Source organism: Salvelinus namaycush, chromosome 12 (assembly GCF_016432855.1).
Source record: "Salvelinus namaycush isolate Seneca chromosome 12, SaNama_1.0, whole genome shotgun sequence".
Taxonomy (NCBI): domain Eukaryota; kingdom Metazoa; phylum Chordata; class Actinopteri; order Salmoniformes; family Salmonidae; genus Salvelinus; species Salvelinus namaycush.
In genome coordinates, this window is record NC_052318.1 from 50,175,383 (window position 1) to 50,189,853 (window position 14,471).

Sequence of the window (14,471 nt, forward strand, 5' to 3'; positions counted from 1 at the left end):
GCCCATTAGATTGAGCCCGGTACCCGGAAGTGAGGCTGACCGTGACCCCCAGCTTCTCCATGAAAGTACTCCATACATGTGATGTGAATTGGGGGCCACGATCGAAGATGATATCCCCCAGAAGGCCATAGTGCTGGAAGACCTGCTGGAACAGTGCCTCAGCGACCTAGAGAGCGGTAGGGTGACCAGAGAGAGGGATGAAACGGCATGATTTTAACCACCAAAATGATGGTGAACCCATCAGAGGAGGGGAGATCAATGACAAAATCAATGGAAAGATGAGACCAGGGACGCTGAGGCACGGGAAGGTGAAAGAGTTTACCTGCTGGAGCGTGCCGAGGAGATTTAAATTGTGTTCACACTGAACATGAGTTGACATAGTGTTGACATGAGTTGACACAGCATCGTCCTGCGCCAAAGTGGGCCCCCAGTATTTCTTAGAAAGGGATTGAGTGGTGCTGGTGATACCTGGGTGTTCAATGGTGAGGGATATGTGTGCCAAGGTGAGCAACCGATCTCTGACCCCCACGGGGGCGTAGATGCGCTCCGGAAGGCAGGTGGCAGGAGTGGATTCCCTCTCCAGAGCCTGGCGGATGTCCACATCCACGTCCCAAAACACGTGGCCATTGATACGGGAGGACCGATTGATGGGCTGGCAGACACTCACAGGGCCCTCCACTGACGTTGAACCACAGGATGCAGAAAAGCAGGTCCTCCGGCATCCTGGTCCCCAGGCGGTAATCCTCCTCTCTGACAAGGAAATGGTGAGATTATGGAGTTAGATCCACGGAAGGCGAAGGATGACTTTGTGCACAGGTGCGGAGGTGATGAGGAAGGAAAGGCTTTCCTGGTGCTTGGGTCCCACGGTGAGGGTGAGTGAAGCTGTGATGTGCGTAATAGCGTTGGGTCCCAATGGTCGCATGTCCAACGCTTGGACTGGAAATGGAGAGGAGACCGGGTATGAGGTGATGTGCAGGGAGGAGGCAAGGGCCTGGTCAATGAAATTCATAGAAACAATAGATGAACAATAGAAACAATAGATGAGGGACAGCCAGCTAGTGAAATCGATACAAAAAAAGGTTTGGTGCAAAGTGATGGAGTACTCATGCCTAACCCAGGTAACGGATGATCACAGGGCCGTCCCTCTGCTCTCGTGGATTCCGGGTTGAGACGTACCGGACACCGTAGAAGCTGGTGCCCCTCCTGGCCACAATAAGGACATAGCCCTAACTGTCTATGACGGCGTCGCTCAGCTGCGGGGAGGCATGTGGCCCCTACTACATGGGTTCAGGCTCTGACTCAGTCAACGAAGGAGGGAGAGAGGCGATGGGGTGCCAACGCTCGCGAAGAAGGTTAGTTTGTCGTCTTAGCACGCCAACTCTGTCTGGACCTCTTCACGCAATCCTCTTCTGAATAGGGTGCAGAGTGCCGGCTCATTCCATGCGATGCATGCTGCCACTGTCCGAAAGGTGAGCTCGTACTCCGCTGTGGCCATCCTGCTGTAGTTAGCTTAGGCACTCCCTCTCCTCTCTGCCCTCCAGTGGATGGTCGAAGACCCCCGTGAACAGAGCCATGAACCCCTCTTAGGAACCCAGCTCCTCCTCTCTCCCAGATGGCCATAGCCCACTCCAATGTCTGTCCGGTCAGCAGGAAAATAATCGTGGCAACCTTGGACCTCTCCATGGTGGGGGCTCCCATCTGATGAGTAAAATAGAGGGAAGGGACAAACGGGCATCGCTGACCTGGTCGGACTGTTGGATGGGCTGGGGTGCTGGCTCACTGGGTCGACTTGTCCTCCGCTTGTTTGAGGTGACGCCCCTAGTGAAATGTTGAGACGTTGAAGAACGCGGAGGACCTCATCCAGTTGTGCCAGCTGGTCATGGTGTTGGCAAAGTAGGTGTCCCTGTTCGCTGACCATCTGGGAGATGTCGTCATTAACTGCTGCTTCCATTTGGTGAGGCAGTATTCTGTAATGTTGACGCAGGGAGTCAGGAATTAGGTGCAGTTAGTGAGTTTAATATTAACAAACATAGAACGATACAAGACAAACGTCCGACAAGAAAACATAACCAATACTGCCTAACCAAAACTGATAACAAAAGAGAGCTATATAAAGGGTAAGTAATCAGGGAGTAATGAAGTCCAGGTGTGACGCAGGTGTGCGTAAAGATGGGTTGCCAGGACCGGTGGTTAGGAGACCGGTGACGCTGAGTGCCGGAGAAGATGTGACAATTAAATGCATTTTTTTCCCTCGTCAATCTACACAAAATACCCCATAATGAAAAGGCAAAAACAGTTTTTATAAATGTTACCACATTTATAAAAAATAAAAAACAGAAATACCTTATTTACATAAGCATTCAGACCCTTTGCTATGGGACAACAAATTGAGCTCAGGTGCATCCTGTTTCTATTGGTCATCCTTGAGATGTTTCTGCAACTTGATTGGAGTCCACCTGTGGTAAATTCAGTTGATTGGACATGATTTGGAAAGGCACACACCTCTCTATATAAGGTCCCACAGTTGACAGTGCATGTCAGAGCAAAAACCAAGTCATGAGGTCAAGACAGAATTGTGTCGAGGCACAGATCTGGGGAAGGGTACCAAAACATTTCTGCAGCATTGAAGGTTCCCAAGAACACAGTGGCCTCCATCATTCTTAAATTGAAGAAGTTTGGAACCAACAAGACTCTTCCTAAAGCTTGCCGCCCAGCCAAACTGAGCAATCGGGGGAGAAAGGCCTTGGTCAGGGAGGTGACCAAGAACCCAATGGTCACTCTGACAGAGCTTCAGAGTTCCTCTGTAGAGATGGGAGAAGCTTCCCGAAGGACAACCATCTCTGCAGCACTCCACCAATCAGGCCTTTATTGTAGAGTGGTCAGACGGAAGCCACTCCTCAGTAAAAGGCCCGCTTGGAGTTTGACAAAAGGAACCTAAAGGACTGTCAGACCATGAGATACAAGATTCTCTGGTCTGATGAAACCTAGATTGAACTCTTTGGCCTGAATGCCAAGCGTTACGTCTGGAGGAAACCAGGCACCGCTCATCACCTGGCCAATACCATCCCTACGGTGAAGCATGGTGGTGGCAGCATCATGCTGTGAGGATTATTTTCAGCGGCAGATACTTGGAGACTTGTCAAGTTCAAGGGAAAGATGAACGGAGCAAAGTACAGAGAGAGTTCCTTTATGAAAACCTGCTCCAGATCGCTCAGGACCTCAGACTGGGGGCGATTGTTCACCTTACAACAGGACAACTTGAGAGAGAGAGGCAGGATAGAGTGATAAGGAGAGAGAGAGGCAGGATAGAGTGATAAGGAGAGAGAGAGGCAGGATAGAGATAAAGGAGAGAGAGAGAGAGAGAGAGTTAGAAGATAGACAGGCAGGAGAGCATTCAGTAAAGATCACTGGGCCTCAGACTCACTCTAACTGACTGTCTATTAGGCTGGTGAGGAGGGGGTCAGCCGGGTAGCAATGGCTTGATAGGGTACTGTTAGCACTCAGTTGGTGTCATGATAAGTGGATGGATCGTATCGCGTTGCCAGACATATTGTATTCTCACATTAGCGGCTGGAGACGAGTCCAGTGGATGTATTGAGTTGCACCACCCACCCCACCATTTTGCCCTCAGAACAGACTCAATTTGTTGGGGCATGGACTCTACAAGGTGTCGGAACATTATTGAAGATTTATGTTAAAAACATCCTAAAGATTGATTCTATACTTCGTTTGACATGTTTCTACGGACTGTAACGGAACTTTTTGACTTTTCGTCTGCACCAAGTGATCGCGCGTCATGAATTTTGATTACTGGGCTAAACGCGCAAACAAAAAGGAGGTATTTGGACATAAAGATGAACTTTATCAAACAAATCAAACATTTATTGTGGAACTGGGATTCCTGGGAGTGCATTCTGATGAAGATCATCAAAGGTAATTGAATATTTATAATGCTATTTCTGACTTCTGTTGACTCCAACATGGCGGATATCTGTTTGGCTTGATTTGTTGTCTGAGCGCCGTACTCAGATTATTGCATGGTTTGCTTTTTCCGTAAAGTTTTTTTGAAATCTGACACAGCGGTTGCATTAAGGAGAAGTATATCTTTAATTCTGTGAATAACACTTGTATCTTTTATCAATGTTTATTATGAGTATTTCTGTAAATTGATGTGGCTCTGTGCAAATTCACGGGATGTTTTGGAGGCAAATGTAAACTGAGGTTTTTGGATATAAATATGAACTTGATCGAACAAAACATACATGTATTGTGTAATATGTTGTCCCGGGAGTGTCATCTGATGAAGAATATCAAAGGTTAGTCATTAATCTTCTCTATTTCTGCTTTTTGTGACTCCTCCCTTTGGTTGGAAAATGGATGTATGCTTTCTGTGACTAGTTGCTGACCTAACATAATGATATGTTCTGCTTTCCCCGAAAAGCCTTTTTGAAATCGTACACTGTGGTTGGATTAACGAGAAGTTTATCTTTAAAATGGTGTCTAATACTTGTATGCTTGAGAAATTTGAATTAGGAGATTTCTGTTGATTGAATTTGGCGCCCTGCAATTTCATTGGCTGTTGGCGAGGGGAACCCCCCGTTCCCAGACAGGTTTTAATGCCCTCCTTGCCTGGTCCGTGAGTTTTGGTGGGTGGCCCTCTCTTGGCAGGTTTGTTGTGGTGCCATATTCTTTCAATTTTTTAAATAATGGATGTAATGGTGCTCTGTGGGATGTTCAAAGTTTCTGATTTTTTTTTATAACCCAACCCTGATCTGTACTTCTCCACAACTTTGTCCCTGATCTGTTTGTAGAGCTCCTTGGTCTTCATGGTTCCGCTTGCTTGGTGGTGCCCCTTGCTTAGTGGTGTTGCAGACTCTGGGACCTTTCAGAACAGGTGTTTACAGTGGGGAGAACAAGTATTTGATACACTGCCGATTTTGCAGGTTTTCCTACTTACAAAGCATGTAGAGGTCTGTCATTTTTATCATAGGTACACTTCAACTGTGAGAGACGGAATCTAAAACAAAAATCCAGAAAATCACATTGTATGATTTTTAAGTAATTAATTTGCATTTTATTGCATGACATAAGTATTTGATACATCAGAAAAGCAGAACTTAATATTTGGTACAGAATCCTTTGTTTGCAATTACAGAGATCATACGTTTCCTGTAGTTCTTGACCAGGTTTGCACACTGCAGCAGGGATTTTGGCCCACTCCTCCATACAGACCTTCTACAGACCTTCTCCAGATCTTTCAGGTTTCGGGGCTGTCGCTGGGCAATACGGACTTTCAGCTCCCTCCAAAGATGTTCTATTGGGTTCAGGTCTGGAGACTGGCTAGGCCACTCCAGGACCTTGAGATGCTTCTTACGGAGCCACTCCTTAGTTGCCCTGGCTGTGTGTTTCGGGTCGTTGTCATGCTGGAAGACCCAGCCACGACCCATCTTCAATGCTCTTACTGAGGGAAGGAGGTTGTTGGCCAAGATCTCGCGATACATGGCCCCATCCATCCTCCCCTCAATACGGTGCAGTCATCCTGTCCTCTTTGCAGAAAAGCATCCCCAAAGAATGATGTTTCCACCTCCATGCTTCACAGTTAGGATGGTGTTCTTGGGGTTGTACTCATCCTTCTTCCTCCAAACACGGCGAGTGGAGTTTAGACCAAAAAGCTCTATTTTTGTCTCATCAGACCACGTGACCTTCTCCCATTCCTCCTCTGGATCATCCAGATGGTCATTGGCAAACTTCAGACGGGCCTGGACATGCGCTGGCTTAAGCAGGGGGACCTTGCGTGCGCTGCAGGATTTTAATCCATGACGGCGTAGTGTGTTACTAATGGTTTTCTTTGAGACTGTGGTCCCAGCTCTCTTCAGGTCATTGACCAGGTCCTGTCATGTAGTTCTGGGCTGATCCCTCACCTACCTCATGATCATTGATGCCCCACGAGGTGAGATCTTGCATGGAGCCCCAGACCGAGGGTGATTGACCGTCATCTTGAACTTCTTCCATTTTCTAATAATTGCGCCAACAGTTGTTGCCTTCTCACCAAGCTGCTTGCCTATTGTCCTGTAGCCCATCCCAGCCTTGTGCAGGTCTACCATTTTATCCCTGATGTCCTTACACAGCTCTCTGGTCTTGGCCATTGTGGAGAGGTTGGAGTCTGTTTGATTGAGTGTGTGGACAGGTGTCTTTTATACAGGTAACGAGTTCAAACAGGTGCAGTTAATACAGGTAAATTAATTACTTAAAAATCATACAATGTGATTTTCTGGATTTTTGTTTTAGATTCCATCTCTCACAGTTGAAGTGTACCTATGATAAAAATGACAGACCTCTACATGCATTGTAAGTAGGAAAACCTGCAAAATCGGCAGTGTATCAAATACTTGTTCTCCCCACTGTATATACTGAGATCATGTGACAGATCATGTGACACTTAGATTGCACACGGTGGACTTTATTTAACTATGTGACCTCTGAAGGTAATTGGTTGTACCAGATCTTATTTAGGGGCTTCATAGCAAAGGGGTGAATACATATGCACGCACCACTTTTCAGTGTTTTTTGTATTTTGTGAAACAAGTATTTGTATTTCATTTCACTTCACAAATTTGGACTATTTTGTGTATGTTCATTACATGGAATCCAAATAAGAATCTATTTAAATTACAGGTTGTAATGCAACAAAATCGGAAAAGCGCCAAGGGGGGTGAATACTTTCGCAAGGCACGGTATATTTAATAAATGACAATAATAAGCGATGGTAGCTTTCACCTAGATTCATTTGGTCAGTCTGTCATGGAAAGAGCAGGTGTTCTTAAGCTACTTGGGTCAGGGTCTGATCACTACTTTTCCATCAGAGCAAGGAATGCACATTGCATCTATGCCAAATGTTATGTGCTGATATGTAACTGTTCCCCAGCAAGAAAAAAACGAATTGTCGCTCAAACAGAAAGGGGAACTAACAGAGTCACTGAAAACAACCAAAAACAGGTGGGGTTTTAGGAGGGGTTCTAAAAGACACTCAGAGGGGTGTCCACTGACAGTTGACTAGCAACAACAACTGGGACCAGAAAGACACCCACCATTAGCGCCCACTAAATTTGACCAAGAAGAGGCAAACAAAAGAGAAACCCACACAACTCAAGACAGGAAGCAAACCAAAAAGTGGAGCAAAACAGAAACAGGGAAGATCAGATAAAAGATTGTTTGTCTACAAATCAAATAGGGAGAGCAAACTAAAGGTGTTAAACCTCCACATCTCTCAAGACAACAGGAGCCCTGGGACAGCACAGGTAAAACACCTTCCCACTAATGAGATGACAAACGAGCGCCGGTGTAACACATACTGACTAACAAGGTGAAACCAATCGGTGCGCCCCATGTGCTAATGTCCAAACTCTAAATATAAATGGAAAAACCAAAGCCTGTAACAGTAACCAACAATATGTGACACTGTATATTGTATTTTGTTGTGTTTTTGTTAGATGCTGAGTGGGAGAGGGCTCCACAATGCTGTATAGACTGTGGATTGTTATCAGACAGACATACCTTGTGTACTGTTGCTCTCTGAATGAATGTAATGCTCTCTGAATGTATGTCGCTAGTGAGAGAGCTCCAGAACACTGTATAGACAGTGAAACTGACAGACAGCCTTATACCTGCTTTAATGCACTCTGTGGTACCGTTGGCCAAAGCTCTGGGGATGTAATATTCCTCGCTCTTCATTGATCCATCTCTCTATCCCCCCTTTCAATCTCCCTGTCTGTTCCAGTCTTAATCCTGATGTCTCCTCCCATACCTCCTTATTGGTTTAATCACCCTCTGTCTCACTCCCCTCCTTTTCTATCCTCTTATCCCTTTTACATCTCACTGTTTCCATCCCTCCCCTCCCTCTCCCTCTCAACCTTTCACTTGTTTACCATCTGATCATCTCTCTTTTATTAAACCCCATGCCCTCAGGTGTGTATGAACGTTCCCTAAAGCATAAATCACAGTCCACAGACGCTGAGACGGAATAGTTTGGGAAGCACAGCCCAAACGCGCACGCACCTTCCCAAATTTCCCGACCAACGCGGTTCCGTGTGCGCGTCCTCTATTCATTTGAATGTGTTGACGGTTGAAGAAATAGGTTGAGCAACGCTGAGAATTCGAAAGTACGAAAGCCAATGGTCCAAATATTCTAGAACATTGATGTGCGTACGCGTACACAATTTGGACTCTGATGCTTAACACACTCACAGTACAACTTCGATCCCTCAACACAGACACATGAGGAGGATAGTTGTAAACAGAGCTCTGTCCTGTGAGTTTCCAATCCTGACAGCCTGCGAACGTGTGGATCCTCCCAGACCTGCGGTGTAGAGTCGGTATGGATTGTGAGAGTGTTGCATGGTGTTGCTTTGTTTCTTGTCCCTCAGGTTGCAAAGCCCTGCTCAAGTGTTTGGAGCCTGTTGTTGTTTACTGACTGCTGTGTTTCCCGTCCCAGGTTACAAGGCCCTGTTAAAGTGTCTGTCGGGAAGGTTCTGTAGCAGGGAGCTCATCGGCATCATGGGGCCGTCAGGGGCTGGCAAGTCCACTCTGATGAACATCCTGGCTGGGTACAGGTGAGACGGGTCAGAATGGGCTTGGTCCAGGTGAGACATGTGGGGGGGGGGGGACTGTTACGTAGCAGTCTTACACTACTGTATTGAGATAGGAAACCATGGACTTTCTCTGATCTGAGAAAGTGGCCAAGACGCAGGAAGACTATACTGAATAAAACAGTCTCTGATCACTCAGATCAGATGCAAGTGTCGGTCATTTACTGTCTGTTTCTATGTTTGTGTAACAGAGAGACGGGGATGAAGGGTCAGATCCTGGTGAACGGGCGGCCGAGGGATTTGCGTAGCTTCAGGAAGATGTCTTGTTACATCATGCAGGACGACATGCTGCTGCCAAACCTCACCACGCGGGAGGCCATGATGGTGAGGTCACCTTGCTTGTTAGACATGTTGATGGTGAGATCACCACAGGGATGATGGTGAGATCACCACAGGGATGATGGTGAGGTCATAGTTAGTTATGCTGCTGCCACACCTCACCACACAGGAGGCCATGATGGTGAGCTCGCCCTTCTGTTAGACATGTAGGCCATGATGGTGAGGTCACCTCAGATATGTAGGCTATGATGATGAGATCACAGTTAAACATGCTGCTGCCATGCCACACCACGCGGGAGGCCATGATGGTGAGGTAACCTTATTACTTCCATGGAGACCATGATGGTGAGGTCACTGTTAGATGAATAGATAATGTTGTTGGATAAGGTGGTTGGCATGGATCTCACCCTTCTAGGGTCCATTTTCTCATGTTATGTCTCTCTTATATTAGGTGGCTGCCAATCTGAAGATGAAAGAGAGCATGGAAGTGAAAAAGGAATTGGTGAGTTTGACTTAATATCCTGTAGTGGGGTAATATTTGATACATAATATTATAAATACCTCACATCAAATAAAATGTAGTCACATGCGCGAATTCAACAGGTGCAGATCTTACCGTGAAATGCTTACTTACAAGCCCTTAACCAACAATGCAGTTCAAGAAATAGAGTTAAGAAAATATTGACTAAATAAACTAAAGTATAAAATAAAAAGTAACACAATAAGATAACAATACCAAGGCTATATACAGGGGGTACCGGTACTGAGCCAATGTGCGGGGGTACAGGTTAGTCGAGGTAATTTAGGTAGGGGTAAAGTGACTATGGATAGATAATAAACAGCGAGTAGCAGCAGTGTAAAAACAAAGGGAGGGGGGGGTCAATGTAAATAATCTGGGTGGCCATTTGATTAATTGTTCAGCAGTCCTATGGCTGTTAAAGAGCCTTTTGGACCTAGACTTGGCGCTCTGGTGAATTTTTTGGGGGCCTTCCTAGTACATAGGTCCTGGATGGCAGGAAGCTTGGCCCCAGTGATGTACTGGGCCATACGCACTACCCTCTGTAGTGCCTTACGGTCGGATGCTGAGCAGTTGCCATACCAGACGGTGATGCAACCGATGCTATCGATGGTGCAGCTGTACAACCTTTTGAGGATCTGGGGACCCATGCCAAATCTTTTTACGACCGTCTTGGTGTGTTTGGACCATGATAGTTTGTTGGTGATTTCATCATGTGACTCATGATAAGACTGTGCAATTGTCCTATTAAAATGTTTATCTGACTCCATAAAGATTATTTAACAATACGCAAGAGACAATAGCTGAGTTGCAGTAATAGAAAGGTCAAGAAATGTATTTCATTACTTTGTAAAAGGAATGATAACATTATACAAAGCATAAGATTAAGTCACAAAGCCTTAACAAGCATTACAAGGCATTATTCTAGGCATGATCAGAGAGGGAGGGAGAAATAAACAAAGAAACCATGGCTTGTGCCATTGCCGAGAGAGAGAGAGAAATTCACCACAGCTGGTCAGGAACAAATAAGACAGACAATGAATCTAAAATATTCTATAAGCATCTGCGTTGTTTGGATTCAAAAATTGAGTTTTTTGACCAATAGTATTACTGTAAAGTTAAACTCCAATCAGATATCAGACCTACAGGATGCAACCTCTGCTTCTCAGAGATGAGACAATAGGGGTTGGAGAGATAACGAGGCACTCCTAAGACAACACAGAGGAAATTCTTGCCTACAGTTGATAAGAAGAGCAACTACGGGAGTGGGCTGCCCTACATTATCCTCTCTTGAACACATCTCATTCTGCATCAGACAGAAGAGTTCAAAACCGGACAGTCACTAGACAATCTTCGGACCAGCAGTTCATGGTCCGAGCAGCATCACGTCAGGAGTGTCCATTTCGGTGGGTAGAATTGTCTTTTTTAGACATGTAAATGTGGTTAGGTAACACCTTTCCTGCTAGAAAGTGTTCTTCTTTGTAAGATCAAAACACAGAAATGAAGGTATATCACAGATTAATCCACATTACAATTAACATAAAATAGTGTGTTTATCTGTTTGGATTGGTCAATAGAAAATTCAGATGTATTTTTATCAAATCAGTCAAATGAATATAAAATATATCAAAGATCACTGTATCATAAAATACAGTATTTTAAATGAAAACACTCAAATTCTCCTCCCTTTGCGAGAAAATAGATTCACCTTGAAAATGAGAAAATAAACAATAGAACCATACTTTTCAAATAATCAAGAACAATTATTGAAGTTAAATCAAAACAACTGTCAAGCAATTGGTTTCACAAACAATTTGTGACCGACTGGCTCGATTTGGTCTTATGTAGCAAAATTTGAAATTGTGTTTTTTACATTGGATAAAAGTAGAGACTCAGAGCTAGAAAATGTTATATCATACACTACAGTTGAGGAACAATGGAGCAAGTTGATCAACTTGTAACCTCACTTTTGAGAAAATGGCCTTTGAATGTTTTGGCACTGACTGGAGAGTTCTTCTTTGTCTACACCCATTCAGCATTGTTCACACCCTTTTAAGCTTTAGTCTTGAAACAAAGATTTCAAGACTAAAGGCTGGTTTATACTACGAGTAAATTGAATCTGGAGTGCCAGTGTGCGCTCTGGGCTTTTGTAAACTCAGAGCATTGTCAGATTGCCCGTTAGTAAATTCAGAGCGTTTCGCTCTCGGGGAGCACACTGAACGCTCTGGCCGAAAAGTAGGGTTGATCCGAGCGATCTGACCTAACAGCAGTCAAGTACCCAAGCTAAATGGCTAACGTTGGCTAGCTTGCTAACTACAAATGAGAGAACAGCTCACACTGACCATTTCACTCGCCCAAGCAGAGCTGGTTAGGCTGTTATTATGTTATTCAGGGTGTTGGTGACTGCAACTGTGCTGCTGGCAACAATTTAATTAAGCTTTTTTTGCCAACGTTTACAGACACCGCGACCATATTCAACGGGTGTTAAGTCTTTGTAAATTCTTCAGTTATTCTGTGCTCTGGCACACTCAGACGAGAGTGCTCTGAAATCAGAGTAGATAGCCAGAGCGAATTTACCAGCTATGTCTATCAACAGTTGTCACAGTGACATCATAAACATTCTATTGAAATAGTTACTTGCATAGAGAAGTCTTTTGTTTAGACATGTAGCCTGCTTGCTAAACAATGAACCATAATCCCAACTCATAACGTTACTACCCTGCATGGATCTGCAGGTAGCGAACCAACTAGATTCAATGTTAGCTAGCTAACATTAGGCTATAACTAGCAATGCAAATGGCTCTGAGATATGAATAATATTACTACACAGATCAAAAACGTAACGTTAGCTAACCAGCCAGCTAACGTAAGCTTGCTAGCTAACAGTACACATTAGCTTGAAATGAAAACGAATTTCCGACAAAATTAGAAATGGGTAATATCTGAAAATGTAGCTAGCTAGACTCTCTTACCTGTATACATGGATGGACACTTCTCCCTCTCTGTCACGGATGCCATGGTTGCCCTTAGTTTGAAGATGTAATCTGGAGCCTTCTATGTGTTCTCTTTTCGACTCTGTCTGCATATTTGCAATCAAAAGGCAGAGTTTTCTCCATCTCCTTAGCTATCATACTCTAATTCCACTGACTTCAAAACTCAGTTCTCCAGAAAGTGGAGAGCAACACTTATGCAGTTCTACTACATAATATATATATTTTTTAAAGCAGTGTTAGAAAGGATTACCTACACGTACTGACCAGCTCATATTATACACAGAAGCGTGCTACATGGCAGACTCATCTGGGGGCATTTTCAGCCCACTCATTATCTCAGCCAATCATGGCTAGCAGGAAGGTTGCTGACTTTTTCCATGGCTAAACCAACTAGGCTCGTAATTTAACAATTTTATTCGTATTTACAGATGTTATATAAGTTTGTTTTTAAGGCACATGAAAGTTCACATGTTCCAGAAGGCATTTCTGCCCCCCCCAAAAAAATAATAATAAAGGTTTAAGTTTAAATGGCGCTCCTGTGAAGTAGTGACACGCGACATGCGCCTAGTTTCACATTTAGAGTCACATTTGAAAATGATATGTGTCAGCGTCTCAGTTTATGCCACCCAACATTAGCATACCAATGGTGAAAGTTCTAAGGCTAATTTGTGAGAAACAAAGCAATGACTATTCATAGCACACACACACATCTATACATAACGCATAGGAAAACAAACTATTCTTTGGGTCTTAACAGTAGCCATTACATTTTGTCTATCACTCTGTATACATCAAAGAAAGCAGATTCACAAAAGTAACCTATATAGCCATCACAAATGGATGTAGAAATTATTGAGTTGCAAAGGAAGAAATTATTAACACATCATCGTCAAATAATCAACATCCAACGTTTTAGGAGAAAGCTCCAAATCTAACCTATGCTGAAAGTAGAATCTAGACGGTCTACCAAACGCCAAATCCCAACATTTCTGCATCGTATTACTACTTCTGTGACAAGAGTTACAAAACCTAACAGAGCATTGGGCCAGTAACCGAAATTATGCTGGAACGAATCCCCGAGCTGACAAGGTAAAAATATGTCGTTCTGTCCCTGAGCAAGGCAGTTAACCCCCTGTTCCCCGGGCGTCGAAGACGTGGATGTTGATTAAGGCGGCCCCCCGCACCTCTCTGATTCAGAGGGGTTGGGTTAAATGCGGAAGACACATTTCAGTTGAGTACATTGTTGGACAACTGACAAGGTATCCCCCTTTCCCTTTCCCTAGTTGGTACTACTGAGGGCACGCAGGCTGTCTAAAATGTGCAGGAGGATTTCCTCTGCCTATGTTCCAACAGCACCTGACCATATGCCCTTCCCTTTTACAGAAATCACAATAAAACTTTGTGGGCTGTTTGGGTTTAACCTCTGTACCTGTCCCAGTTACTGCAATGGAAAATATTTCGGTAGCTTGGTCCGCTCGCACACTAGAGAGCAGCATGGATGCACACACCACACCCGTCGGTTGGACTGTATCCGAAACAGACAAATCACTTTGGTGCCTATTTGTGCTCTATTATAATGAATCTCTCTGCATGTCAAGTAGAAATTACATGCCTGGAGTTCTGATTGCAAGTGCTCTATTTTGAGCTCTTATGTCCTCTGGGACTTCAGTGGTATCATAGTTTGCCGTTTTCTCGAGTAAAAATTCAACAAGCTCTAGAATTAACATCTTAGATTTGTTCTTATTTATGCCAATATATTGCATGTTTTTCATGGTTCGGGGTAGGCCCCTGGGTTCCAGGGAAGGGAAATCTTAACGCTACAGCATACAATTACATTCTAGACGATTCTGTGCTTCCAACTTTGTGGTAACAGTTTGGGGAAGGCCCTTTCCTGTTTCAGCAGGACAATGCCCCTGTGCACAAAGCGAGGTCCATAAAGAAATGGTTTCTCGAGATCGGCGTGGAAGAACTTGACAGGCCTGCACAGACGCCAACCTCATCGAACAACTTTGGGATGAATTGGAACGCCGACTGCGA

General features: G+C 44.4%; 1 protein-coding gene across 1 annotated transcript in view; it reads left to right on the forward strand.

Annotated features, from left to right (window-relative positions):
* The window catches only part of abcg4a (ATP-binding cassette, sub-family G (WHITE), member 4a), a 36,055-nt gene that overhangs the window by 14,119 nt on the left and 7,465 nt on the right, over positions 1–14,471 (forward strand). Inside the window, exons 3-5 of the mRNA XM_039005991.1 lie at positions 8,492–8,609; positions 8,837–8,969; positions 9,376–9,426. Coding sequence (XP_038861919.1) covers positions 8,492–8,609; positions 8,837–8,969; positions 9,376–9,426 — 302 coding nt within the window. The remainder of the gene's footprint in view (positions 1–8,491; positions 8,610–8,836; positions 8,970–9,375; positions 9,427–14,471) is intronic.